This window comes from Microcaecilia unicolor, chromosome 1 (genome assembly GCF_901765095.1).
Source record: "Microcaecilia unicolor chromosome 1, aMicUni1.1, whole genome shotgun sequence".
NCBI lineage: Eukaryota > Metazoa > Chordata > Amphibia > Gymnophiona > Siphonopidae > Microcaecilia > Microcaecilia unicolor.
Genome location: NC_044031.1, coordinates 504,218,755 through 504,246,718, shown reverse-complemented (window position 1 = coordinate 504,246,718; position 27,964 = coordinate 504,218,755). Strand labels below are relative to the sequence as shown.

The window sequence follows — 27,964 nt, the reverse complement described above, 5'->3', positions numbered from 1 at the left end:
CGAGGTTCAAAGGGAAGACAGAACTACAGATCCCAGAAACCCTTAGAGCGGAACAGGGAACAGGAAGGGCAGAACTACAACTCCCAGCAGCCCTCAGAGGAAGAGGAAGATTTGGAGATGGGGTCCTATCAAGTAGAGGAGGAGCACCTGTGAGATGAGCCAGGTGAGGAGTTGAAGGACTGGGATAAGGCTATGCAGGGAGCTGAGGGAGGGGGAGACTAGCTGGAGGAGGAGTAAGAAGGGCTAATGGAATACTCGGCTCTTGCTTAGGTACAGCCAAAAGGATTAATAAGTGATAAGAACTGTTACAACAGCTGTACTAATTTTGATAGGCTGTTGTGGAGGAGTTGAACACAGCCAAATTGATCCTTGGGGTGGTTGTTAGGAGGTTATTGACTGACAATTGAGGGAGGAGGGTCTCTTTTCCTTAACACAACTTGAGGAGAAGAAGTTACAACTTACAAAGAAGAACAACTTACAAAAAAACTTCAGACCGCCCAAAACACTGCGGCCAGGCTGATATTTGGTAAAACATGCTTCAAAAGTGCCAAACCCCTCCGAGAAAAACTACATTGGCTCCCAATCAAAGAACGGATCACCTTCAAAATCTGCACCCTGGTCCACAAAATTATCTGTGGTGTAGTCCCAGGTTATATGATAGACCTTATAGATCTACCAACCAGAAACAGATTCAGATCATCTCGTACATACCTAAACCTCCATTATCCAACTTGCAAAGGACTCAAATACAAAACAACCTATGCATCAAGTTTCTCCTATATAAGCACACAAATATGGAACACACTCCCAAAAGCTGTGAAAACAATTCATGACCACTTAAACTTCAGAAAATCGCTAAAAACCAACCTCTTCAAAGGGGCCTACCCTACTGATCCAACGTAAATCCCCACATCCGGCCACACAACTATACCAAAGAACAAACTGGACAATAAACAACCCCACTCAATTCGACCCTACCGGAGCCAAGAAATCAGCTACCTTATTCGAACACAACATAACCTTGTATCTGCTCTCTACCGGATTGGCAAACGCCTTTACGGTACTGTGTAAGCCACATTGAGCCTGCAAATAGGTGGGAAAATGTGGGGTACAAATACAACAAATAAATAAAATAAATAAAGTGAGGAGTTTGGACTGTGTTTTGAGAGATGGAGAGAGAGAGAGAGAGGAAGCACTGACATAAACTGTTGTTGGAGTACATTAACACCCTGCTCCCTCGGGAGAAAGGGGTGAGCAGAGGGACAAAAAGTTATTAGGACTGGCTGTTTGAACTGCAAACCTACAGTCTTGTGGGATGGGTACTGCATTCCACCAAGGGGGGAACAGACTGAGTGGGGATGTCAGCCATTTTGGGAAAGAGGATATTTTGCTGGGTAGGACGCTATCCTCCTAAAGTAATTCACTGCGGAAAAGAGAGGCAGACACAGCTCAGCATCAGAGCTTGGAGGCTTGGGCAGACAAGTGGGAGAGGAATCCTGCAGCAGCCCAGCAGCAGAGGTCAGAGGTTTGGACACACCCGTGGGAGAGGAGTCCTGCAGCATCCCAGCATCAGAGTTGGAGGTTCGGACACACCTGTGGGAGAGAAGTCCTGAGCAGCCCAGCAGCAGAGGTTGGAGGTTCAGACACACCCATGGGAGAGGAATCTTACAGTACCTACACCTAGCATAGGAATAGGGAGCACTCCTCTTCTCTCCAAAAAAACCTCCTAGATGAGGAGGTATTAGCAGAAGATGCCTGGCGGGAGAGAGAATCCATAGCATCATTGTGCTTCTTGATCTGGTCAACTAGATCCTCTACTTTCTCACCAAAAAGGTTATCCCCCCTGGCAAGGAACATCCGCCATCCACTGCTGGACCGAATGATCCAGTTCAGAGACACGCAGCCATGAGAGTCTGCGCATCACTATACCTAGGGCAGCGAACCTGGATGCTACATCAAAAGTGTCGAACATATGTACCCCTGGCCAAGAATTTTCAACACGCCTTCTGCTGCCTGACCACCTGGCGAAAAGGCTCAGCCTGCTCCGGAGGGAGTGCATCAACCAAGCTGGACAGTTGCCTCACTGAGTTCCGCAAGTGGACGCTCGTGAAGAGCTGGTATGTCTGAATCTTGGCAGCGAGCATAGCGGCCTGATACGTCTTCCTCCCAAAAGAGTCCAAGGTTCTAGATTCTCTGCCTGGGGGCACCGAGGCATAGTCCCTAGAGCTCTTGGCTCTTTTGAGGGCGGAGTCCACCACCATGAAATTGTGAGGTAGCTGAGACCTCATCAATCCAGGTTCACCATGGATCTGATATTGGGATTCAGCTTTTTTCGGGATCACAGCAGGGGCGTAGCTACGGGTGGGCCACCCAAACTATACTCAGGCCCACCCAGTTGTCCTGATAGGATGTGCGCTTTGGTGCCTTTGTGCCACGGCTCAGTTGAGCCTCCACGACGTGCAGCGTTTCGGTAGCCAGCAGCGCCAGTCCTACTACCGCTCCTACTAGACTTAATTTTTTTTTCTTAATTTGGGTCCCCTTTCCTGATCTAGACCTGGCCAGTCTACCGCTGCACACTCCCACGACGCTACTCACTATGAGGTCTGACTCTATCTTCACTCTGGACTCTGCTGCTTTGCCTTGCTCTCCTTTCAGCACAGTGCAGAACTTGCTTTGGTAACTGCTTAGTAAATCAGGAAAATTCCTTTGAAAACTGCCTTAATTTCTGCCTCCGCTTTCTCTTTATCCCTTCAGAGGCACTTCTATGTTGCTTCTTTCATTTGCAAAGGGAAGGTACTTAAATTAGTGTTGCTGCAGCTCCTTTACTGTGCCCTGGCTAGAGCAATATCAGCCTTTTCTTGACCCTGCCCCTCCCCGGCCACCCTCAGCACTGCCCTGCGGCCCCAGGCCAGAACAGGCATAGGAGCCAGCACACACAGAACAGAGCAGGGTGCTCCAGTCTGCACTTCCTGCCACCACATGCAAGCCAGCTGTCCTCCAGGTAAAATAAATAAAATGTTTTAATTTTAATGTTGGCTGGTGGTGACTTCCTGGTGGGGGTAGGCTGTTCACTGCCTAGGGCAAAAAAAGGTATGTGTAATCATTAATATACCTTTTTTTCCTACAGTGAAGAGTCCAAAATATACCTTTATTTTGCCCTAGACAGTGAACAGCCCACCCCCCCACCCAGAAACCCACCAACAATAAATTTTAGTAGTGACCAGGTTAAAATTTTTAAAAGGTTGTAAATGTTGGTGGGTTTTTGGGTGAGGTTGGTCTCTGCATTGCCCAGGTTAAAAAAATTTTCTAAATTTAATGTAGGCAGGTCTCTGGGTGTAGGTGGGCTCTGCAGGGACCAGGACATTTAAAAAAATTATATTTAGTGCTGGTGTCCTTTGGGGGAGGGGGGAGGAGATGATAGACCATGGGGGATGGCTAGGGGGTAGGACAGGGCTGAGACTAGGCTACAGGGAGGAGTGGGAGAGAGGGTAAGGTAGGGCTGATACCTGGCTATGGGATGGACGGTGGGGATGGGCTGATACTGGGCTATGGGGATGGTTGGGGAGGAGAGGGTAAGGTACAGAAGGGAATGGCTGATGCTAGCTAAGGATGGACTTATGTCTGGTCAAGTTTGATATGGCATAACATAACTATATTTAAAAATATTGTTTTTTCCATTAAATATGTTTGGGGTTTATGTTGATGCAGGGCAGCTGTTGGGCAGAGAAATCCATCATCAAGTGCATTCTAAGGCATTATTTTGTAGTATGCCAAGAAACACTACTCATGCTTATATACATAGTGCCCACCCATGTTAGCTCTGGGCCCACCCAAAATGTCAGGTCTGGCTACGCCACTGTATCACAGGATTAGACAGAGGGAACGACCAGTTTCGCAAAAGGACTTCCTTCAGTACATTATGCAAAGGAGTTGTTGCAGCCTCTCTAGGCGGAGAATGATAATCCAGGACCTCGAGCATCTCAGCCCTGGGTTCTTCCTCAACCTCCATAGGGAAGGGAATAGCCGCAGCCATTTCCCGGACAAAGGAGGTAAAGGATACACTCTCTGGTGGAGAAAGTCTCCTTTCTGGTGGAGGGGAAGGTTCAGAGGGAATCCCATAGGACTCGTCAGAAGAAAAGTACCTGGGCTCTTCCTCTTCCTCCCACGAACGCTCATCTTCAGTATCGGAAAAGACATCCCTCAGAGCAGTCCGAAACTGAGCCTGTCTCGATGCCGAGGAGCGATGTCCTCAATTGTGGTGCCGAGAAGTCGACGCCTGCCTGGACTGCGGTGAAGCTTCCTCCACCAACATCGAAGGGGAGTCGTCCTGGCTGGCAGCTGACACAGATGCCACAGGCGGCACCGAGGTCGGGGACCTCGTCACAGGCGAAGGGCCAGATGCCGTTGCAGCAGACAGTACGAAAGGAGCAAGCACCCCCGACACCAAAGCAGACTGGCGCAGCAATCCTTCCAGAAGCTCTGGAAGCAGGGCCCTGATGCGCTCATTGAGAGCCGCCATCAGACAAGGCTGCGGGGCTGGTAAAGGAGCCAGTGGCAGAATCTTTCGAGGCTCGGGAGCAGGTACCGGGTTGCCAGAAGACCGACGCATTGGCATCTCCTGAATAGAGGGGGAGCGATCCTCTCGGCGCCGACGCTGCTCGGGTGCCGATTCCCTCGATGCCCCGCACCTCCCGGCACCGTGTGTCGAAGGAGAACGATGATGGTGCTTCTTCGCCTTCACTCAATGCCCGTCATCGAGATTCCTCGGTACCAGTGAGGACGCGGAATCCTCACACCTCCTTGGGGCCGGGTCCGACGAAGGTCGGTCCCGGGGGGGCCTGCATAACAGGAGGCCTCGAGGCAGGTGGAGACCCACTCAATGCCTCACTGCTCCCAGCGCGAATTGGTCTTCCAGCAGCTATTACCTCCGCTCCCGACTTCGATGCTTCCCTCGATGTTGATGTCGACGATGACGACCTTGGTACCGATGTCGATGTCGAAGGACCGGGCCAAGCCCCAAATAGCTTTTCTCGTTGGGCTTCTCGAGACACTTGGGTCCATTTCTTCATACGAAGACACAGACTGCAAGCGGCTGGGCTATGGTCGGGCCCAAGGCAGTGGATACACCAGGCGTGAATATCGGTACCTGAGATGGTCCGGTTGCACCGAGTACAATGTTTGAAGCCGCTGGGTGTCTTCGATCACATGGAAGGAAAAGCGGCTTCGGCAAAATCAAAAGATGCGATTGTGCCTGATAAAAGAAAAAAAGAGTACTACTACTACTACTATTTAGCATTTTTATAGCGCTACAAGGGGTACGCAGCGCTGCACAAACATAGAAGAAAGACAAAAATAAGGGAATAACCTGACTGCGCGGCCTAAAAACCGGCCGTGACGAAAAATAAAGGAAACTCGAAAGGGGACAAAACTAAAAGTACACTACAGGAACTTTTTTTTTTTTTTTTTTTTAAATAATAAAATAAAGAAAAAATGAGGAGAAAAAAGTGAAAAGTCAAAGACTCTTTCCTGGGCCTGAGAGGAGCGCAGAAAAAAACTACCGCACCTCAACGCGGAGAAAAGAAAACTGAGGGAACGCGCTCACGCGATGGGTGGGAAATCAATCCACGCATGCGCGGTTCATGCTGCACGCGTGCCAGAAGACTCTGGCAAAACATTTTTTATATTTTGCTTGCAAAATGCCGATTCCTGGGCCGACACAGACGTCGACCCACATGTGAGAACAAGCAGCCTGCTTGTCCTCAGAGAAATTGCCTTTTCATCAAACATGTAGTGAAAAAAGGAGGTATTCAATTTCTACTTAGCTTAATAAATCCCAAGGGGAACCCATTTCACCACAGGACAGGCTTCTTCAGGGGATTTTCCACAATTGTTTGAAATACTTCCTGCATAATCTTACACTGTGCTGCCAGGCAATACCCAGACAGTGTGGATTAAGTTTATACAGGAAGTATTTCAAACATTTTCAGCCATCCATCTCTCCCTGTCTCTCATCCGCCCAACTCTCCCTGTTTCTCACCTAACTACCCCTACTCATCCTGTGAGACTGTCATTGGAATGCTTTTGTGTTTCACTTATACTGATATTTGTCAACATTTGCTTATTTGCAATCTGAAGAAGAGGGGTTACCTTCAAAAGCTAATCAAAAAATGTTTTAAGTTAGTCCAATAAAAAAGGTATCATCTTATTTTCTTTTCTATGTTTTGAATTATTTCTATTTATTACCTACATTACTATGAATGCTGAGCACAGGTGTTTATAGTAAAACTGATAAAATCCCTCAGTTATAAATCCTAAACGCAGAGACAGATAAAGAATGTTGTAATGTGTATTAAGGTGTTTCATCTGTATTATGCTGTCATTGTGAGAATCATATCTGTATTATATGAATGTTTTTCCATGTTATGGTATCATTTTTATTCTGCTTATGTTTATCATATTTCTGTTAGATGTAATCTGTGTTATATTCTGTACATTATTATGCTTTATTCACTTTATTGTTTGTAAGCCACATTCAGCTTGAGTCTATTTCATGCTAATGTGGGGTATAAATGTCATAAATAAATAAATGTTTCACAGTTCTGATAAATACTGATGATACTGTATCATATTAGTCCTATTACTAGAATACTATCTCCAACTTTGTCTCACTGCCGATATTTGGTCATTTTACTATTGTCATGCTGCTATCAAAATGGTAAATTTTATTTCTAGCTGCATGTGTTGTATACTGCCTTGGGGAGGGGGAGGGGACAATAATGTGCATAGCTTTGCATCTTCAAAACTAAAAGAATAAGGTTGAAGGGATAAAGCATGATCTAATTTCTGTGTATGGTCTTCTCTGGGGCAATTTTCAGGTAAAGGATTTTTTTTAATTGGGCTAGAAAATGGACGTGTGGCAAAATGAAAACCAACTCTGCGGTAAAAGAGAGAGAGAGAGAGAGAGAGAGAGAGAAGTGGTGCTGGAGCAGGGACTAGTGCCCAGTCTGTATTGCCTGAGACTGGGAACTGGCTAATGGAGTCATTGATGTTCCCAGTATGCTTATGCATAATGAAGCTCCTGGTGCCACTCTCAAAACTGCTGTGCTCGATTTATTTACCGCCTTTTTGAAGGAATTCACTCAAGGCGGTGTACAGTAAGAATAAATCAAACATAAGCAATAGACAGTTACAGCAGTAAAAATCCTATATAATAATTCTCACCACCAACGTTCTAATGTGTCTGCCTGTGTCCGTGGCTCCTTCGGAGTTGCTGAGCTAGGCTCCATAGCCAGGCTGATGTCACTCACAGTTGATTCCCAGCAGGAACCCCCTAAGTTTCCCTAACGATGGGGTTGACCCTGTAAAGATGAATACAGTTTGACTTGTGTTACTCTACCTGTAATCTGTATTTTTCTCTTTATTATTTCACAGTGGCTTACCTAGCATATTTGACACCCAGAGTGGGTCATTTTTTAAACATCCCTTCAAGCATGTCATTCTTCATCCCCCTTCCCCCCACAAGCCCCAGCGTTTCCTCCATTTTTCTGCCCCTCCACCACCCCACAGGTCTGGCATCTCTGTAGTACCCTCTCCTCCCCCCTCCCCCGTGGTCTTCAAAACATATGGGAGGTCAATAGAGGTAATGTCATATACAGACTGCCTCCAGCTGGCCCCACCAAGGGGGTCTCTCCTCTGCTGCATCTCACCCATAGGAAGTGACAATTCACTGCCTCTGTAGATTGCTCAGGCTGAACCAGCTGAACATCAAAGCGCAGAGAATTGTGGCCTTAGTCACAGTGCCAGTCTACATTGTCACTATAATGCTACTACTACTACTACTTAGCATTTCTATAGCGCTGCCAGGGTTACGCAGCGCTGTACAAGTTTAAACACGGGGAGGGACAGTCCCTGCTCAAGAGAGCTTACAATCTAACAGTAATGACAATCAGCAACAAAGGATTTGACAACTGAAAGAACTGAAGAAATGGGATTAGAGAAATTTATTATGGTTGTGTATGACTCTGAATTCAGAATGTTGAATCAGTTGCATACAATATGCTGTGGTTTCAGCTTGTTGCATAGCTAGTCATGAAATGCTACTGTAGTACTGAGCAGCTGTCTTTTGCAAGAACATGACACCTTTTTTCAACAAAGATTTCAGTACCAGTGGCATAGCCAGGCCTGACATTTTGGGTGGGCCCAGAGCTAATAAGGGTGGGCACTGTGTATATAGGTATATAGGTAGGTAGGAGAATCATAACAAAGTGGCCCTTTTACTAAAGCTTAGCACTTCCACCCCCACAGTCTAGCTCAGTTATTCTCAACCATAATGTTTATGTAGGCGAAACACTGAACGCTGCAGTTTGTGGTACAAAAAAAAAAGGGCATGAGGGAAATATACAGTGGCATGCCAAGGGGGAGGCGGTGGGGGCGGTCCACCCCGGGTGCATGCCGCTTGGGGGGTGCCGTGGCGCGCGCCTGCTGCGAGAGTTCGCTAACTTCTCTCGTTCACTGCAGCTCCCTCTGCCCCGGAACAGGTTACTTCCTGTTCCGGGGCAGAGGGAGCTGCAGCGAACGAGCAAAGTTAGTAAACTCGCAGCAGGTGCGCGCTGCGGCACCCCCCCCCCCAGCGGCATGCACCCGGGGGGGGCTCTTTCGTGGGGGGGGGTCTTTTGCCGGGGGGCGCTGCACCCAGGGGCGGGGCGCCGCCCCGGGTGTCCCCCCCCCCTAGGAACGCCACTGGAAATATAGAGTACTCTTTACAGAATTTACTTTTATTTCAACAACAATTTATTTACACCAGTTAATAAACTTACAGTTTTCAGAACTGTTAACCTTTGTCTACTCTTCAACACAACAAAAACGCATGAAACAAAGCCCCAGATTTCTAACTAATGAAATAAGAAAATCACTGTCAACGTTAAGATTTGTTTCTACCTACTGTGGAATCTGTAGCATACAGAACATAACTAGAATGTTTCCTCTTACAGCTTTCCATAGGAACAGTTTATTCAAATTCTGGTAGCACCTCACTAATAGCAACAAAAAAATCCCTTCACTGCCAGGTGCTTTGTGAAATAATACTAAATCCTGCAAAGAGGCTTCTCAGAGCCTATGTTGCAAGCCATAACACCAATTCCAGTAACAAAGGCACAACCCTCATCAATTACAGAACTGCCATGAGTGGAAAAGCGCGGGGTACAAATGAAACAAATAAAAAAAACTGTCTGCTCTCAACAACCACAGTATGCAAAATACAGGAGGAAGATGTCAAGTTTCCAAAAACGAGTGGGGGAAAAAAAAGCAGGGAAAATTCATCAACCTTGATTTGCTCTCTCTCAGAAATTGTAATTATTCATTAAGATCATTAAAAAAAAAAAAAGCGAATAACCAGATCCCTTAGATCCAGGAAGGAATACAACTTTAGTTACCCACAAAGTTTTCTAATAACACACACACACACTTGAATCCAACAAACTATGAACTTCTAAAGCAAAGCTAAACTTCAAGCTAAAGTGACAGGTCGCTCAGTTTTGGCTGGCTGCGTGCTGCACTTTCCAAAGTGATTGGTTCAATGGAGCCGCCCGGACCTGGCGGGATCCCCAGCTTTTACTCACCCAGGCCGGCAGATGCTGGACTTGCAGCCCCCTGCTACTGGCTCCCACCTCGTCTTCCAAAAGCTCATGGGCGGCGGCCAGGCGGGACTGTTTCCAGTTCTTGTTCTTCTTCCACTACATCCACAGGAAGAGCCCGATCAGGACCCAGCTGACGCTGAAGCCCAGGTAGCCGACCAGGTAGATGGGGATTAGGTAGAGAGACGCCCAGACCAGGTAGGAGAGCACCTCCAGCATGAGCTGGTTCATGGCTACCGTGTGCTCCTTCTCCCCAGTGGACTCCCCCGGCTCTTGCTTGGATTTCGGGACTGTTTCCCTGCTCCTCTTCGCGATGCTCCTGCTGGCTTACACTAAAGGGCAACCGCTTTCGCTGCCGGTGTTTTATCCCTCATGGTGACGCTGTTGTGGGGCCGCGGAGGAGTGCTGGGGCCTGTGGAGAAAACTGATCTTTCCAGCCACAGCGGGAACTGCGGGACACTGACGGCAGACAGCAGATTTGTGCACTAGTCTGTGGCATTGTCAGGCGCACGGGGGGGGGGGGGGGGAGAGAGAGGAAAGCGAGCACGGCAAAGCAGGAGCAGAGTAGTCCACACACCGGATGGAGGCAGTGAGCGATGGTAGTGGTAGCAGCACCGGTGTGCAGCTGCAGCGCTATGGCCTACAACTTTCAATTCTGGACCCGTCCAACCCGCCAGCATTAAAAAAACAAATGTAAGCACAATCGATTCGTGGCAGGCCAGGTAGGACTGGAGGAGGAGGACCGGAGAGCTGCTGGCTGCCTGGGTGGGCCTGAGCCGAGATTGGGTGGGCCTGGGCCCATCCAGCCCCACCCGTAGCTACGCCCCTGTTCATTACTGGCTCAAGGGGTTGTGGTGCCCAGAGCCAACTGTTATTGCTGCCTCCTTCCCCCCAGCATTGACTCTACCTGCTTTTTCACAGCAGCGAGAGCATGTTGCTCTACTTTCATCGCTATGCCCTCCTCCACTCTTGGCTGCTAGCATTTCCCCCAGATTTAAATGCAATCAGGAAATATCTGTTCTCGCATTTAAACCTGTTGTAGCATTGGTGGCTGTGCAGAGTAGAGAAGACAGTGGTAAGAATAAATCAATATGCTTTCACTGCTGTGAAGGCTATTTGGCACCCAGAGCCAGTGCCTCACTTGACTCATGCCTTGAGCCAGCCCTCACAGATTCAAATGGCTATGTGAAATTTTCAAATGAACAATATTAGATACAATTGAGTGATATTTATGCTGTAGATAAACCTTTCCTTCTGTGCATTAGTAGAATGGAAACCTGTTCTTTGTTGATGAGTATCAGTTTTGACAGAATGACCAGTGTTTGAGAAATTCCTTCATAAATGTCACTTTTTAAAATGCATGGAAGCAATTCATAGTATGTGTTGCTTTGTTCTGTTGTGATATTACTGTAGCTTTGATATGATATTTTGGGAGGGAATTCCATTGCTTACTAGCTTGATATGAAAAACTGGCATGATTGAATTGATTTGTAGAGGAGATTCTTACAGTTCAGAAAATGGTGAAGTAGATAGTCTCTCGACACACGATGGGCATTGCATGATGGTAATTGCAGCAACTGTTGTATATAATCAGGGAGAAGACCAAACAAAGACTGTTCTGTGTATAAAACAGCCTTTACATGAAGAAAATGCTGTATAAATTACTGTCATAATGGGCAGTCTCTACTCTTTAGTGTTTACAGTCTGGTGAAAACCAACAAACAAGGTGCACTTTCACACACTCTCTCTCTCTCTCTCTCTCTCTCTCTCATGGTTTTGAGTGTCATGACTCTTGGAACTTGGTAATTAGAAGCCCCAATATCATGGAGCATAACCCTGGCACAGCAATCACCTGAAGTCTCTATTATTTTATGAAGTCTCTTTTATTGAATAAATCACAGATAATTTACTCACAGATGGATGTTCAAAGATGCTGCTTCAGGATACAGAGACTTCTTAATCTGGAGGCTGTGGGAGGTGGAGATCTGAGGGGAGGTAGTTGTGTTGCAGGAGGGGGAGAAAGGTAGTTGAACAGGTAGAAATAGTCCAAAGCTAGGTGAATGGAATGTGCAATATCTCATTTGGGAGGAGATATCTTCAGGGTAAAAATCCAGGTTCGTTACAGGGAGTTTCAGCAGGACAGAGCTATCTAGCATAAGATGATGCATGCTCTAAGTCTCTGGCTAGATGGTATTAGAAAGCCTCGTGGCTGAAAGGACAAAGAGGTGTTGGGGGGTTGCACAGGCTCAGGGAGGAGCAGATAGAGTCCAATGGGAACAGAGCCTGCCATTGGGTAGGAAGGGGTGGTCCTAGAGATAGGAGGGAAAGGTCATACCTGGCTGACCTCTCAGAACAGAGATAGTAAGACTGAACAGGGAGTGATAGGAAGACAAGAGAGCCAAGACTGTCAGAGAGAGAAAGGATGTCTGGGCAGCCTCCCAACCAGTGGTAACAGTTCTTACACAGCCAAGCGAGTGTGGTTGTACTGCCTATGAACTACATTACCCACAGTGCATTGCTCATGTATCTTGCAATAAGAGACTGCAGCAGCGAAAGTCCTTAGAAATGAGAATTATAGTAAAGGCCTTACACACATTTCAGGATCACGTTATGAACTAGTGCAAGGCTGTCGGGGGACAGAACATTGAGTTATGGCAGAAAAGCAGGGCCGTGCCGATGCGGTAAGCGAGGTAAGCGCCGCAGGGGGGCGCCCACCTCTGGAGGGCGCCACCGCGGTGCTTACCCTCGCCCCGCGCCCCCGAGGACTTTAAATTACCTCGGTCGCAGCCGCTGCAGCAGCGTCGGTGAAAGCGCTGCCGACGTCTCCCTTCCCTTGCACTCATTGGTTCCCTCAGTGTCCCGCCTTCTTCTGACGTCAGAAGAAGGCGGACACTGAGGGAACCAAGAGCGCGGTGGGGGCGATGCGCCCCGGGTGTCAGCGGGTGGGGGGTGCGCCGCTCCCGCTGCTCCCACCCTACCTTCTTTTAAAAAAGAAATCAGTAAAGCGGCGTGGCAGGCAGCACAGCTTCGCGTCTGCCCTGCTTGTAAAACAAGTAGATCTCCTTGTCGGGCCTTCGCTCACTGGGTCCCGCCCTCGAGGAAATAGGAAGTTACCTCAGAGGAGGGCGGGACCCAGTGAGCGAAGGCCCGACAAGGAGATCTACTTGTTTTACAAGCAGGGCAGACGCGAAGCTGTGCTGCCTGCCACGCCGCTTTACTGATTTCTTTTTTAAAAGAAGGTAGGGTGGGAGCAGCGGGAGGGGAGCACCCCCCCCCCCACCCGCTGTCATCTGGACAGAGCTGGTAGTGGGGTCGGATCAGGGGTGCCCAGATGGCAGATGGGGATGGGGAGGGGAGCCCAGATGGGGAGGGGAGCCCAGATGGGAGAAGGGGATGGGGTGGGGAGCCCAGATGGGAAAAGGGGATGGGGAGGGGAGCCCAGATGACAGAAGGGGAGGGGAGCCCAGATGGCAGAAGGGGATGGGGTGGGGAGCCCAGATGGCAGAAGGGGATGGGGTGGGGAGCCCAGATGGGAGAAGGGGTTGGGGTGCCCAGATGACAGAAGGGGAGGGGAGCCCAGATGGCAGAAGGGGATGGGGTGGGGAGCCCAGATGACAGAAGGGGATTGGGTGGGGTGCCCAGATGACAGAAGGGGAGGGGAGCCCAGATGGCAGAAGGGGATGGGGTGGGGAGCCCAGATGACAGAAGGGGATTGGGTGGGGTGCCCAGATGACAGAAGGGGAGGGGAGCCCAGATGGCAGAAGGGGATGGGGTGGGGTGCCCAGATGACAGAAGGGGATGGGGTGGGGAGCCCAGATGGGAGAAGGGGTTGGGGTGCCCAGATGGGAGAAGGGGATGGGGTGCCCAGATGGGAGAAGGGGATGGGGAGGGGAGCCCAGATGGGGTCTGGGGCTGAAAGGGGAGGCCCTAATGCAAGGCATGTGGATGAAGGGAGCTGGAGCTGGAACTGGGGGCTGAAAAGGAGGGTAGGTGGGATAAGGGGGCTAGTACTGGGACTGGGGGCTGAAAAGGGACAAGAGCTGAAACTGTGGGGACTGGGGGCTGAAAAGAAGACAGGGAGAAGTGGCTGGGGCTGAAGCTTGGGACTAGTGAGAGAAAAGGGCTGGGTTTGAAACTGGGGGCTGAAAAGGGGACAGGGAGAAGTGGCTGGGGGCCGAAGCTCAAGACTGGTGGGAGAAAAGGGCTAGGGCTGAAACTGGGGACTGGTGGGATAGTGGGGCTGGAACTGGGGGCTGAAAAAAAGGGGCAGAGAGAGGGGACAGATCCTAGATGGAAGGGGGAGTCAGAGGGAGGGCAGACCTTAGATGGATGGGAGAGGGAGGGCAAATGGTGGATTGAGCGGACAGAGAGAAAGGGCAGACAGTGGATGGAAGCGATAGAAAGGGCAGACAGTGAATGGAAGGGGGAGAGAGAGGGCAGACAGGGGCAGATGGTGGATGGAAGGTGCTGAGATAGAGGGCAGATGTAGATGGAAGGGGCAGGGAGAGAGGGCAGACATTGGATGAAGGGGACAGCAGAGAGGGCAGACACTGGATGGCAGAGAGAGAACAAAGACAGATGCTGGATGGAAGGAAGGAAGACAGTGAAAAGAAGATGAGGAAAGCAGAAACCAGAGACATCAAACTGTAAATAAAATATTTACTTTTATTTTTTTTGCTTTAGGATATAGTAGTATTGTAGCTGTGTTAATAAATGTTTATAATAGGTAATCTTTTTATTGGACTAATTTTAATACATTTTGACTAACTTTCGGAGAACAAAACCCCCTTCCTCAGGTCAGGATAGGATACTGTAACAGCACTATACTGTATTGACCTGAGGAAGGATGTTTTGGCCTCTGAAAGCTAAATGTATTAGTCCAATAAAATGGTATTATTTTATTTTCTATATTTGTTTTATTTCTATTTGTTAATTTGTAAAGTGGTGATTGGTTCTTGTTAGTTTTTTTCAAATTTACATCTGCAGTCTTTATATTTTGCACAGTACTAGGGGACATTTTCTGTTTCTGTGGTGTTGCATTGTATGCAGAGTCTGGCATCTTGGGGGTTCAGTTTAATTTTTGTCTAGCGTTTGGAATATGTCCACTTTGAGAATTTACATCTGCTATCTTATTTTGCAATGTATAGCAATTTGTTTCTAAGAATATTGCTGACAATTCCTGTCAGTGTGGCAAGTGGTGAGCGATCATTTTCACCGGGGGGGGGGGGGGGCGTGATCATTTTCACGGGGGGTAGGGGCGCCAACTGATAGTCTGCAGGGGGGCGCCAGAGACCCTAGGCACGGCCCTGCAGAAAAGATTAGATTTCTGTCTATACCACCTATTTTAGTCTTTGTCATATCACTGCTATTTAGAGAAATCAAAATATGGGTGGGAGTTGCCAGTTGGTTGTGAAGATAAAGACCTTAAAGTTTTCGCTCATTGTACCATAGATTCTGGGTTGTATCATTTCTCATTATATGTCCTTGAGTAAATCAAATCTCTTTCCAGCTTTTGAAGAACTATCACAAATGGAGAGTTGAGTGCCCTGAAATCAGTGGAGACTTGCGTCCGTCTTCCGTCATGAACCTGCTTTCCGCTGGTTGCCTTGGTGTTCTGAGGTCAAGGGATTCCTCAGGTAGCAAAGTCCTAATTCACAGGATTGGTAAGCAGTTTTTTTAAATTATTAGGTAACTATAATAGGAAACCAGTTTGTGTAGTTGTTCCCTTCACTCCAGAACCTAATTGTTTTCCATCATTTAAGAACATAAGAACATAAGAGTAGCCATACTGGGTCAGAACAATGGTCCATTAAGCCCAGTATCCTGTTTTCCAAACAGTGGACAAGCCAGGTCACAAGTACCTGGCAGAAACCCAAATCGTGGCAACACTCCACACTACAAATCCTAAAGCAAACAGTTGCTTCTCATGTCTGTCTCAATAGCAGACTATGGACTGTACCTCCAGGTATTTGTCCAAACCTTTTTTAAAACCAGATATGCTAACCGCTGTTACCACCTCCTCTGGCAAAGAGTTTCAGAACTTAACTATTCGTTGAGTGAAAAAATATTTCCTCCTATTTGTTTTTAAAGTATTTCCATGTAACTTCCTCAAGTGTCCACTAGTCTTTGTACTTCTACTATATGATATTACAGTATTATGCAAATCCCTTATTTGGCAAGAATTAATGTTAATATTTTCCCACAAGGCTTTGGGTTTAATTGAAGCAGGGTGGGAACATTTGTCACTGCCGGTAGAAATCCGTTATTAACAGAGATTTTCTGTGTACAAAACTAAATATACAGAAATAGGGTACATTTCACATTTCAACTTTGAAAAACCACAAATAAAAATAATTATCTAAGTTGTTTACAATAATTATAAGGAAAAGGCGAAAGAACTGATTAGGAGGTCTAGGTTACAAAGAACGATTATAAGAGGTGCAAGGGGGTACCTTAATAAAACAGTGACAAGTAAGGGAGATCTGCTACTCAGAAGGGCCAAACCCCATGTTAGGAAGGAACAGGTAATAAATCAGCTAGTGGGAAAGGCCTGTTTAAAGTAATACGTTTTAAGAGCTATCTTAAGTTTTAAATTATGAATCTGTTTAATAGATGATTGTGCCTGATAAATATATCAAGTGTGATATTATGGGATTTTAGATTTGGCTCACTCATTTTCCAGGTGAGTTATGTTTAGGTAAAGTAGGTATTTTTCTGTCCCTGGAGTCTATTCCTCCTCCTCTTGGGTATCTTTGGGTATCTACAAACACTGCTAATATTTTCATTTCTTTCTTAATATGACTTTTATACATTCTATATTTCATTGCTACTTTCTTTCAGCTCAGTAAACCACTCTCTTCTATGCAGTCTTAAAGCACAGGGATTCAATGACCATTCCTCAACCTGGTGTAAGTCTGGTTTCTTCTTTTGGTCAAGGTATCCAAGTGCACTTAATTTTGTTTCACCTTCAGCTGTTAGTATAAGTGTCCAAATCACAGGATGAGGTTAATTTCTTTGACTTCTGCCTCTTTCATCAGGCATTTGCCCTGCAGCATGGGTGCTGTGTGGTCTCATGCAGTTCAGCTTCTTTCTACTCTCTTCTTCCCCACTACCTGTGACAATATTTAGATCTGTGGCCTGCATTTTAGAATCTCTATTCATGTTATGCCCACATTGTATGAATGTCTAAATAGGGATAGGAGATGGGACCTGATATACCACCTTTCTTTCCTTACTACTACTAGTAATCATTTCTATAGCACTACTAGATGTATGCAGCACTGTACCCATTATATGCAGGTACTTTCTTTGTCCCTAGAGGGCTCACAATCTAAGTTTTATGAAAAACTGGGACAATGGAGGGTTAAGTGACTTGCCCAAGGTCACAAGGAGCTGCAGTGGGAATTGAACCCGTTCCCCAGGATGAAAGTCCACTGCACTAACCACTAGGCTACTCCTCCACTGTCGCTTACAATCAAAGCATCTATCTAACTATATAAATGAGAGGTGACCGACTCACCCGCAAATGCGCAGTAGAGACTTCCCTCTCTGTCCCGCCCCCGCGTCAAGACGTGATGAAGTCAGAGGATGGAACAGAGAGGGAAAGGAACGCTGCACTGAAGGCCAGCTGACAAGAGGACTCACAGGAGGTAACAGGAGTAAAAATTTTTGTGCCCTCCCACTCTGGGCTCAGACCCACCCAAAATTGTCTGTTTGGCTATGCCACTGCTCTGGTTGATTTCATTTGGTCTGCTAAAACTCCCAGAAAGCTCTTAGTATAAGTGTCCAAATCACAGGATGGGGTTAATTTCCTTGACTTCTATCATCAGGCATTTGCCCTGCAGCATGGGTGTAAATGGTTTAGCACTACTGAGGCTGGGACAGGCCCACATGGCTCAGGCAGGTAGAAGAGTTGCTAACTGTTCTACCGACCCTGGTATGAAAATCACGGATAAACTTCTCAATAAACATTTGCTTGAGGCAAGATGGCCGATCAGAGCAGACGCAGGTGTCTGAGCTCCTGACTTACCAGGCCCTTGATCGTTAGGAGGTTCGTTCCCTCGTGCAGGACATGGGGAAGCGGAAAGGAAAACCCAGGGCGTCGGCCTCTTTACTCCCTGGGAGTGTTCCCCCCTCGCGACAAACAGTTCTGGAACAATTCGGGGTTCAGCCACTGATCATGCGGCAACCCGCTACAGAACGCTTCGTAACAACATCGCCGGAGACCAGTGAGGAGGCGATTTCGCTTACCCCGCCTGGGAACATCAATCCTCCACAACCAGGAAGTAGAGTGACCCCGACGGTGAGAGCGGATGGGACGTCCGAAGTGGTCGATATTTCCCTACCCTCAGGAGGCCTCGATGGTGGTCTTTCCCTAATCGGAGCGGAACAGCAAAGGGGTCCGGTGACTTCTACCCCTTCTCCGATGGGAACTACTCCGGTATTATTGGAGGTAAAAAAGCCTAAAGTAGTGACTTTAGAGGCCCTATGGGATGTTATCCAGGGAATGAACGCTATGCTTTCTCAGGTAACTTGTGACTTTTCACAAGATATTGATAAATTATAGCAGCAGCAAAATCAACTTGTGGATAATTTTCATACCCAAGAAGTGCAAATTGAATCTTTGAGAACTGAACTTTCCACTTTAAAAAACTTTGCGGGAAATGTGGCGAAGGACAGAGAGATTCTGGCACGTAAGCTAGAATTTCTTGAGAATCAGGGGAAAAAAATAATTTGAGGTTTATTAATTTTCCCAAGTCGCCATTAATTCCAGCTATGGACATGTTGAGAAAATATTTCAGAGAAATTCTGGGTATACCAGCAGAGGGATTTCCGCCTATTACTCGAATACAGTATATAACCGGGAGAACAGTGAATCCGCTGAATCCTCAGTCACAGCAACCAGAATTTAATATTATAGAGTTTCTAGAAAACTCATTGGAATTAATTATGGAAAGAACTACTCTTATCGTTTCATTTGCACTGGAAATGGACAAAACAAATATCTTTAAGCTTTATTTTAAATTTTTGAACAGTAAATTTCTTGGGCAAGCCATTCGAAGTTTTCCAGATTTAAATAGGGAGACTCAAGCCCGTCGGCGAGAGTTTCTCGGTTTAAAATCCAAAACTTTAGCTTTGGGAGGATTGTTTAAATTAGTTTTTCCTTGTCGTTGTATAATAACATTAAATTCTGTTACATATATGTTTATGGATCCCAAGAAATTGAAGGAATTTTTGATTTCTAAAGAAAGTGTAGAATGTTCGACCCAGGTAACCCAATAGGGTGTGAGAACTCGCTGAAGTCTGGCTGCGGATTGCCTTTTTTGATCCTGCTCTTATTTGTTTTCTTTTTCCTAATATTTTTGCCTTGTACCTTGTCAAGTTGTGGTCTAAATGAAATTAATTTTTTCCATTAAGTTGTGAAATTATTATATTTCTGTATCCAACATTTATTGTTTAAATAGATGGATGTTAAATAAAATATATAATAATAATAAAAAAAAATAAATAAACATTTGCTTAAAATATCCAAAACACATTCAAAGAATTAGAAAGTAAAATGGATTTTGAGGAAGAGTACTTTGAAAAAATACCTATTTGGGGCAATGGGATTATCTTCAGATCCAAAACTAAAAGATAAATAGGGTGTGCTGGCAGTCACATGGGATGTGGCATTTAAAACAATTAGTGGTTGTGAATCAGCTAAAATCATTTGCAGAGGTGCAATGGGATTATTGTACCACTAAAATTTTGCTTTCCGTGGCTCCAATTGTGACATATCATTCAATCTGACAAAGTAAGGGATCCTTTTACTAAAGCATGCTAATGGATATAGCACATGCTAACAATTAGCGTACGTTAAATCCATTAACATGCCTCAGTAAAAGGACCCCTAAATCTTTCCTCATTATCAGACTATTGGCAGATTTGAGGATTTCTCTAAGGGAGCTTTGGTTTTGTTGGTGGAGGTGAACTTTGTACTTATGAAGGCCTAGACCAAGCAGTTTCAGTACTGCTAAATATCTAGTATCTAAGAAGTAGTCTATAGACAAAAAGAAGTGATTTCTTTTTTTCTGCAAATTACAATGATATTGAGCAGGCCTGTGGAGCAAGTGCCCCACCTCCTCTCCACCTTTCTCTGAGCAGGCAAGTAAAAGACAATGAGCCCTTGTCATTCGCTGTTTACATGAGTGTGTTTATTAGCCTTTGAGAGACTTTTAGGATGCAGATCAAAGCGAAGTTCCAGATGACAAGGGGGCAGGGCTGACAGAGGAGAGGGATAGAAAATCCTGCAATTCAGGACAGGATAGGAGAATGGCATGATTGCAGAGGGGGTCCTGAGAAAGGAATCCTAAATCCTTTAAAGTGAGATACAGATTGCTTTTATTTGAAGATGTGCTGAAGATGTAACTTTTAAGGAAATGCAATATATATTTTTATGTGGGCAATTGTAAGAAACAAATGGCATATCCTGCATGACATATGATGTGTTCCTGAGAACCAGTTCTTTGTACTACAGCCTATATAACTGCCTGGTCTGGAAGACAAAGGGAGTCCATATAAATCTTCCTCAGTCTATCTCAATAGATTAAGGAATATGAGACCATTTCCATGGCTCCTCCATTTTTTATGTTTCCTCAATACCCTGTTTCTTATGTGCTGCTCCTAATTTTATTATTCCTTATTTTTCTTGTTCTTGGGTAAGAATAAAATGTTGATAATGTGAGAAGCTTCTCTTGTTTATAGTTTTTGGTACTTATCAAGCCGGAGGGTCTAAGAAATCAGTTGGGGGAATTTGTATGGGAAGGGTGTCGGGTTGCAGGTTCTGAGGCCCAACACCAACAGGCCCAAACAGTTTCTAGGAAAAGGGTATCATATTTTATACACTATTATGTAAGTGGAGTGGAGGAGTGGCATAGTGGTTAGAGCACCGGTCTTACCATCCAGAGATGGCTGGTTCAAATCCCACTGCTGCTCCTTATGAGCTTGGGCAAGTCACTTAACCCTCCATTGTTTCAGGTACAAACTTAGATTGTGAGCCCTCCTGGGACAGAGAAATATCCAGTGTACCTGAATGTAACTCACCTTGAGCTACTACTGAAAAAGGTGTGAGCAAAATCTAAATAAATAAACAAAAGCTTAACAGTCCATCTATGGGGATAGAAAAATATTGGGGAAAGATAAATTATACTTTGGTGCTATTCAGAGGGAGTTCTTTTGGAATCAAATAGCCCAAATTTCCCACTTTGCACTGATCACAATCTGTGTATTTTATTGCACACAAAGGTGTCTGGACCTCAGTTAAAACTTCTAAAAGTGACTCATATTGCTACTGATTCCTGTTGGCCATGTAAAAATAAAACATATGCTCTCCCTTATATTAATTTGTTTTTCAAATCTATCATGTTTTTGGTCTGCAATATGGGAGAGGGTCTGTGATGTATGGAACATTCATGAACAATTGATGTATAGAACTGTTATATGGAAGTTTATGGGAACGCAGAGAAAAATGAAGACAGATAAAAGACCATACGATGGTCTGCACATCCAAGACATCTTCTACCCCTTCCTCTCCCTTAGAGAACTTACATACTTGTCACAAGCTTTCTTGAACTCAAATACCGTTCCGCTTTTGTTGGCCGGCAAACTCATCCTTAGTAACTGGAAGGCTCATTTGGCCCTAAGTTTTAATATGTGATGGAATTTTTTGTTTGTCATACTTAGAAGTTTGAAAGAGCTGCAATAAAAAAAATGGGCCTTGTTAGAGCAATATATTGATTGCTATGTTATATGTCTCATTGCACTGTTTTGATTGTTGTGTTACTTGTTAATTTGAAAAATATCTAATAAAAACATTTGGAACCCTGAAGTTTAAATGAATTTCCTTTACAGGGCAATGTGACCCAAAGCTTTTTACAGCATACGAAGTGTATCGTGTATGTGTGATCACATCAGAACTCATTGTGAAGGAAACAGAGACACAGAGGAATGGGGCCAAAGTTATCTGTGATCTTCAGGACTGGCAATATGCTCACGCATTTCAATTAACCCCCCAAATTGCCAAGAAAATAGCCAGTGGGCTCACAGTAAGTTTAATGCTTTCTAATTAAAAATCTACTGGGGCTGTTTCTTTGTTTCTCATCTTAGTTGGAACATAGTATTAGTATTTCTGATGTATTGCTCAAAGTGTTTCTACATACTCTAATGTACAGAGAGTAGAAGAGCTAACATGAAATGTCAGCTGTTGTGTTTTTGTATTCTATCTTGTAGTTCGATTCCCACTTCAGGCACAGGCAGCTCCTTGTGACTCTGGGCAAGTCACTTAACCCTCCATTGCACCATGTTAGCCGCATTGAGCCTGCCATGAGTGGGAAAGCGCGGGGTACAAAATTAAAAAAATAAAATAAATAAAAATATTACATTTTAAGGTAGTGTTTTTCTCAAGTTGGTCCTGGAGTACCCCCTTGCCAGTCATGTTTTCAGGATATCTACAATGAATATGCATTAAATTGATTTGCATACACTGCTTCCACTTTATGCAAATAAATTTCATGCATTTTCATTGTGAATATTCTGAAAACCTGACTGGCAAGGGGGTACAACTTGCGAAACACTGTTTTAAGGGATCAATATTCAAAGTGATTTAACCGGCTGGAAACAGCTCTTGGACGGTTAAACCACCTGTTAAGAGCTAACCAGTCATTTTCAATGGCAGTTGACAAGTTAGTGGCATTGAAAATGACTGGTTAGCACTTAAAGCAAAACCAGATATTTGGGAGGTATTCTGTGGATGGAATTTGCATATAGCTTGTTAAGTGTCGATACTCAGCACTTAACCAATCAAAGACACTGCATAAATAGGACTCTATAAAAGTCAGTGCTGAATATCGTACTTAACCAGCTATGGTGTAACTGGCTCCAGAAACCCAGAAATTCAATGCTGAATCCTGGAATGGCCCAGCATTGAATTTCAGCCATAACACTAGCGACAGTCAGCAAAGCACTGAACATCATCAGCTGAATATCGACCTCTAAATTATTATCACTGCTTAATATTAAACTTACCTTGTCTTTGTTGATGCTTTAGTTTGGGCAATTCCCATTGTGTTTAAGGGTAAAATAACAAAGCTCAGAACAGTTTAAAAAGGATGGTTCAGACCTTGTAGATGCTCCTTGTGACCTTGGGTAAGTCACACAGCTGCTAAGTCCTGAGGAATCCTTTGTGCTGAACAGCTCCAAACTGCTAGGGTCCTGAGGAATCCTTCTCACTGAATGGCTCTGAACCTAGCAGGTTAGAACCATTCACCAGGAAGGAGTATTATAAAAGGCACACTGCATGCAGTTGAATGAAATAAAAGAGCTATTGTGACTCCTGAAGCAGGCATTTGATGCCGAAACATGGCTCTGTGTCGTCCCTTTTTATTTATGTTTTTATGCTTATGCTTATTGTAAACACTTGATTAATCACCAAATTTGGGCATGGCAAGTCTAGGCAATGTACAATATAAAGTCATCAAAGAAAGGAAAAGAACTACAAATGGACAGGACAGATATACATTCAATCAATCAATCAAAGAGAAAGAAACCAACATGCAAGCATAGAACATAGTGACTGCCCCTATCAATCCCCAATCCTACATTCCTTATGTTTTAATTGCCTCAATGAAAACATATGTTTTTAAATCTATCTTAACTTGTTTGTAAGGCATTTCAGTGCAAAGTCCTAGAGGCGAAGTATTCCAGAGAGAGGGTGCTGAAAAGAAAAAAGGTACTCATAGTAACATAGTAGATGATGGCAGATAAAGACCTGTACAGTCCATCCAGCCTTCCCAACAAGATTAACATTAACAATGTAACTTGTATTCCGCCAATACCTCATGGTTCAAAGTGGATCACAGTAGTAGAAGCTTGGCATATCCAGGAATCTGCAATCAATAGGAACAAGAATACACATTCACAATAAAATAAAATCTACTAATCCAAACTAGTTAGTAGATTGCAAGATGAATTTCTGGAAAAAGTACGTTTTTATATATTTTTAAAATTGAAATAACTTGAAGTAGAAAGCAAAAAAAGGCTGAACATTTTTATCAAGACAGGCTGCTGGAATGAAAATAAAGTATCTAGCAATCTGAATCTTTTTGTGTTTTTGAAAAAAGGAAAAGTAGAGCTATTGATCTTGTAGTTCTAATTTTTCAAAATGATCTACAAAATACAGTGGAGCTAGTCCATAGGTAACTTTCTAAATAAAACAATAAAGTTTGAATAGAACACTTGCATAAACCAGTAACCAGTGACTCCTTATGAAAAATTGAGATACTCTATCAGATTTTTTCAAAGAATAAATCAAAGTGCCAAGTTCTGAATGATCTGTAACCACTTCAATAATTGTTTTGAGACACCCAAGTAAATAACATTACAGTAATCTAACATACCCAGGGTCAAAGACTGCACTATTAGATGGAAATGATCTTGATCAAAATTTGTGTAGCCATCTGAGATTACGCACAGTGAAAAAGCTTTCTATGTTAGCATATTGACAGAAAATCAAAGAATAACTTAGAATCTAATAAAATACCCAACACTGATATAACGTCTGATTAATTCTTACACTATTTTCTTTTTCCAAAGCTGAATTACTAATGAATAAAAATTTAGTTTTGTCTGTATTTAACTTAAGTTTGTGCATTTTCATTCAAGAATCTAAAGTATCAATGACATTGTGAAGTAAAACAGAATAAGATGCAACTGTTGAATTAATAGGTATCATAACATATCAGTAGCATAACTATAAAAATAGACCCCCAATTTCTCCAGAACATACCCCAACAAATACATATAAACATTGAATAAGAGTGGGGACAAGGGAGAGCCATATGGCATACTGCTAGGATTACTCCACTTCTCTGAAACATTGAGATACTCTATTAGATTTTTTTTCAAAGTGGAGGAGTGGCCTAGTGGTTAGGGTGGTGGACTTTGGTCCTGAGGAACTGTGTTCAATTCCCGGCACAGGCAGCTCCTTGTGACTCTGGGCAAGTCACTTAACCCTCCATTGCCCCATGTAAGCTGCATTGAGCCTGCCATGAGTGGGAAAAGCGTGGGGTACAAATGTAACAATCATCAAACGAAGTTCCATGGTATGATGTTATACTTCATATGTGTTCCTGATCTTGATTTCTCCTTGTAATTTCAAACTGTAGAAGTCTGTCTGGTGCTGTCCTTGTTCTAAATTTCTGAATTTGTCAAAGCCCCTGAAAAGCTCCACTGCAGCCCATCCAAATCTATTCAGCCATGATCAAGGCACAGACCATAGAAGTCTTGCCCAGTACTGGCTTTGCTTCCCAATTAGTGATGTTGCTACCTCATCTCCGCTAAGCTTCTATGGATCCATTCTTCCCAAACAGGGTTCCTTTTTGTTTATCCCATGCATTTTTTAATTTTGCTACATTTACATCTCCACCACCTCCCGTGGAAGGGAATTCCAGGTACCTACCACCCTCTCAGTGAAAAAATACTTCCTGACATTATTCCCGAGTTGGCTCCTTTTCAACCTCAATTCATGTCCTCTAGTTCTATCGCCTTCCCATCTCTGTAAAATGTTTGTCTGCAGATTTATACCTTTCAAATATTTGAACATCTGTACCATATCCCCTGTTTTCTCCATTCCTCCAGGATTTACATGTTCAGGTCAGCAAGTGTCTCTTCGTAAGTCTGGCTATGCAAACCCCATACCATCTTTGTCATTTTTTTCTGAATCGCTTCAAGCCTTTTTACAACCTTAGCAAGATACGGCCTCCAAAACTAAACACAATACTCCAAGTGGGACCTCACCAATGACTTGTACAGGAGCATCAACACCTCCTTTCTTCTACTGGTTATAATCCTCTCTATGCAGCCTACTGCCCACAGCCACTGCTTTGTCACATTGTTTCATCACCATGAGATGCTCAGACACCATCTCCCCCAGGTCCCTTTCCTGAGTTGAGCTTACCAATCTCTACCCTCCTATCCAGTACATCTCGTTTGGATTTCTGCACTCCAAGTGCATCACTGTGCACTTCTTTGCATTCAGTTTTAACTACCAGACCTTCAACCATTCTTCCAACGTTTGAAGATCCCTTCTCATTGTTTCTACTCTCTCTAGGGTATCTACTCTATTAGCTATCTTTGCATCATCCACAAAAAGGCAAACTTTTCCTTCTAACTCTTCAGCAGTGTCTCTCACAAATTTGTTAAACTGAATTGGCTCCAACACTGACCCCTGAGTCACTCCACTACATACTTTCCTTTCCTCTGAGTGGATTCCATTTACCACCACCCTCTGTTGCCTGTTGGTCAACCAGTTTCCAATCCAGTTCACTATTTTGGGTCCTAAGTTCAGCCCTCTCAGCTTATTCGTCAGTCTTCTGTGAGGGACCATATCAAAGGCTTTGCTGAAATTCAAGTACATGACATCTATTGTATGTCCTTCATCCATTTCTTTGGTCACCCAGTCAAAGAAATCAATCAGATTCATTTGGCAGAATTTTCCTTTGGTAAAGCCATGTTGCCTTGGATCCTGTCAACCCGTTGGCTTTTAGAAATTCAACTAACCTTTCCTTCAGCAGTGACTCCATTATTTTTCCTACCACCGACCTGAGGCACGCCGGCCTGTAGTTTCCCACTTCTTCCCTGTCTCCACTTTTGTGAAGAGAGATTACATCAGCTCGTCTCCAATCCCGTAGAACCTCTCCCATCTCTAAAGATCTATTGAATAAGTCTTTAAGAGGTCCCACCAGGACTTCTCTGACCTCCCTTAGTACCCTGGGATGAATCTCATCCGGCCCCATGGCTTTGTTCACTTTCAGATTTTCAAGCTGTTTATAAGCACTTTCTTCAATGAACGACACAATATTCACTGCATTCACAGATATTGCCTCAGCAGACTGTGGTCCTTCTCCAGGTTTTTCTTCCATGAACACCAAAGAGAAGTATTTGTCTAGTACATTTGCTTTATACTCATCACTCTCCACATAGCTATTCTCAGTATCTTTCAGTCTTACAATTCCATTCCTATATTTTCTCCTTTCCACAATATATCTGAAAAAGATCTTGTCACCTCTCTTTGCATTTTTAGCCATTTTTTATTCCACCTGCGCTTTCACTAGCCATATTTTCCTCTTCACTTCTTTGAGTTTAATCTTGGAATTTTTTCCATGACCCTCTCGTCGCGTTCTTCTGTATTTCTTGAACGAAGCTTCTTTTGCCTTTATTTTTTCAGCCACTTGTTTGGAGAGTCATATAGGCTTCCTGTTTCTCTTGTTTTTGTTTACTTTCCTTGTGTAAAGATCAGATGCCATATTTATAGCAGTTTTTAGCTTGTACCACTTCTGTAATGTCTACCCCTGCTATTAGCTTCTTCTTCAGGTATTCCCCCATTTTACCAAAATCAGTACATCTGAAACCCAATACTTTGAGTTTTGTGTATCTCCACTCTGCTTTTGCTCTTATATCAAACCATATTGTGTGATTATCATTATTACCTAGGTGAGCACCCACACGGACATTGGAAACACTTCCTCCATTTGTGAGCACTAGATCCAGCGTTGACCCTTCCCTTGTGGGTTCCATCACTATTTGTCTGAGCAAGGCACTTTGACAGGTATCCACGATCTCTCCACTTCTTTCCAATTCTGCTGATGGGACGTTCCCGTCCACATCAGGCCAGTTAAAATCTCCCAATGGTGCCTCCCCTTTCATACCAAACTTATGAATATCTTCTATCAGATCCTTGTTCAGCTTCTGCATTTGTGCCAGAGGTCTGTAGATAACACCTATGTGAATATAGATTCCATCTTCTCTTTCCAGGATGATCCATATAGCCTTTTCCTCAGGTTCCCCGCATTTCAGCCACTCCTGATATTGTTTTTTTTACGTACAGCGCCACTTCACCTCTTCGGTCCTCCCTATCCTTCCTTATATCCTGGTATGGTCACATCCCATTCATGGGAATCATTGAACCATGTCTCTGTAATAGCAACAATATCCAAGTTTTTCTCAAACATCGAGGCTTGCAAATCTTGAAGCTTTTTACTTAGACTAAAAGCATTTGTGCTCATTGTTTTCCATGTGCTATGTGAGTTTGGATGGTTTTCTATATTTATATGACCTTTGCCTCTGCCATCATGTTTTTTCTGGGAGTGACTTTCTGAGTTCCCTTGTTTCTTTTGTCACCCCCATCCCCTAGTTTAAATGTCTAGAAATATACTGAATTTGTCCCCAAGGATCCTTTTTCGTGTCACAGGATGTAGCCCATCATTACAGTACAGCCTGTTATTTTCCACATACTA

The 27,964-nt window shown here is 44.3% G+C and overlaps 1 protein-coding gene across 3 annotated transcripts in view; it reads left to right on the top strand.

Moving 5' to 3' along the window:
* LOC115477848 (alpha-tocopherol transfer protein-like) overlaps positions 1–27,964 on the top strand; it is a 91,296-nt gene that overhangs the window by 15,509 nt on the left and 47,823 nt on the right. For all 3 annotated transcript variants that reach the window (XM_030214971.1, XM_030214963.1, XM_030214956.1), the window contains exons 2-3: positions 15,142–15,295; positions 21,525–21,718. In XM_030214971.1, coding sequence (XP_030070831.1) covers positions 15,142–15,295; positions 21,525–21,718 — 348 coding nt within the window. The remainder of the gene's footprint in view (positions 1–15,141; positions 15,296–21,524; positions 21,719–27,964) is intronic.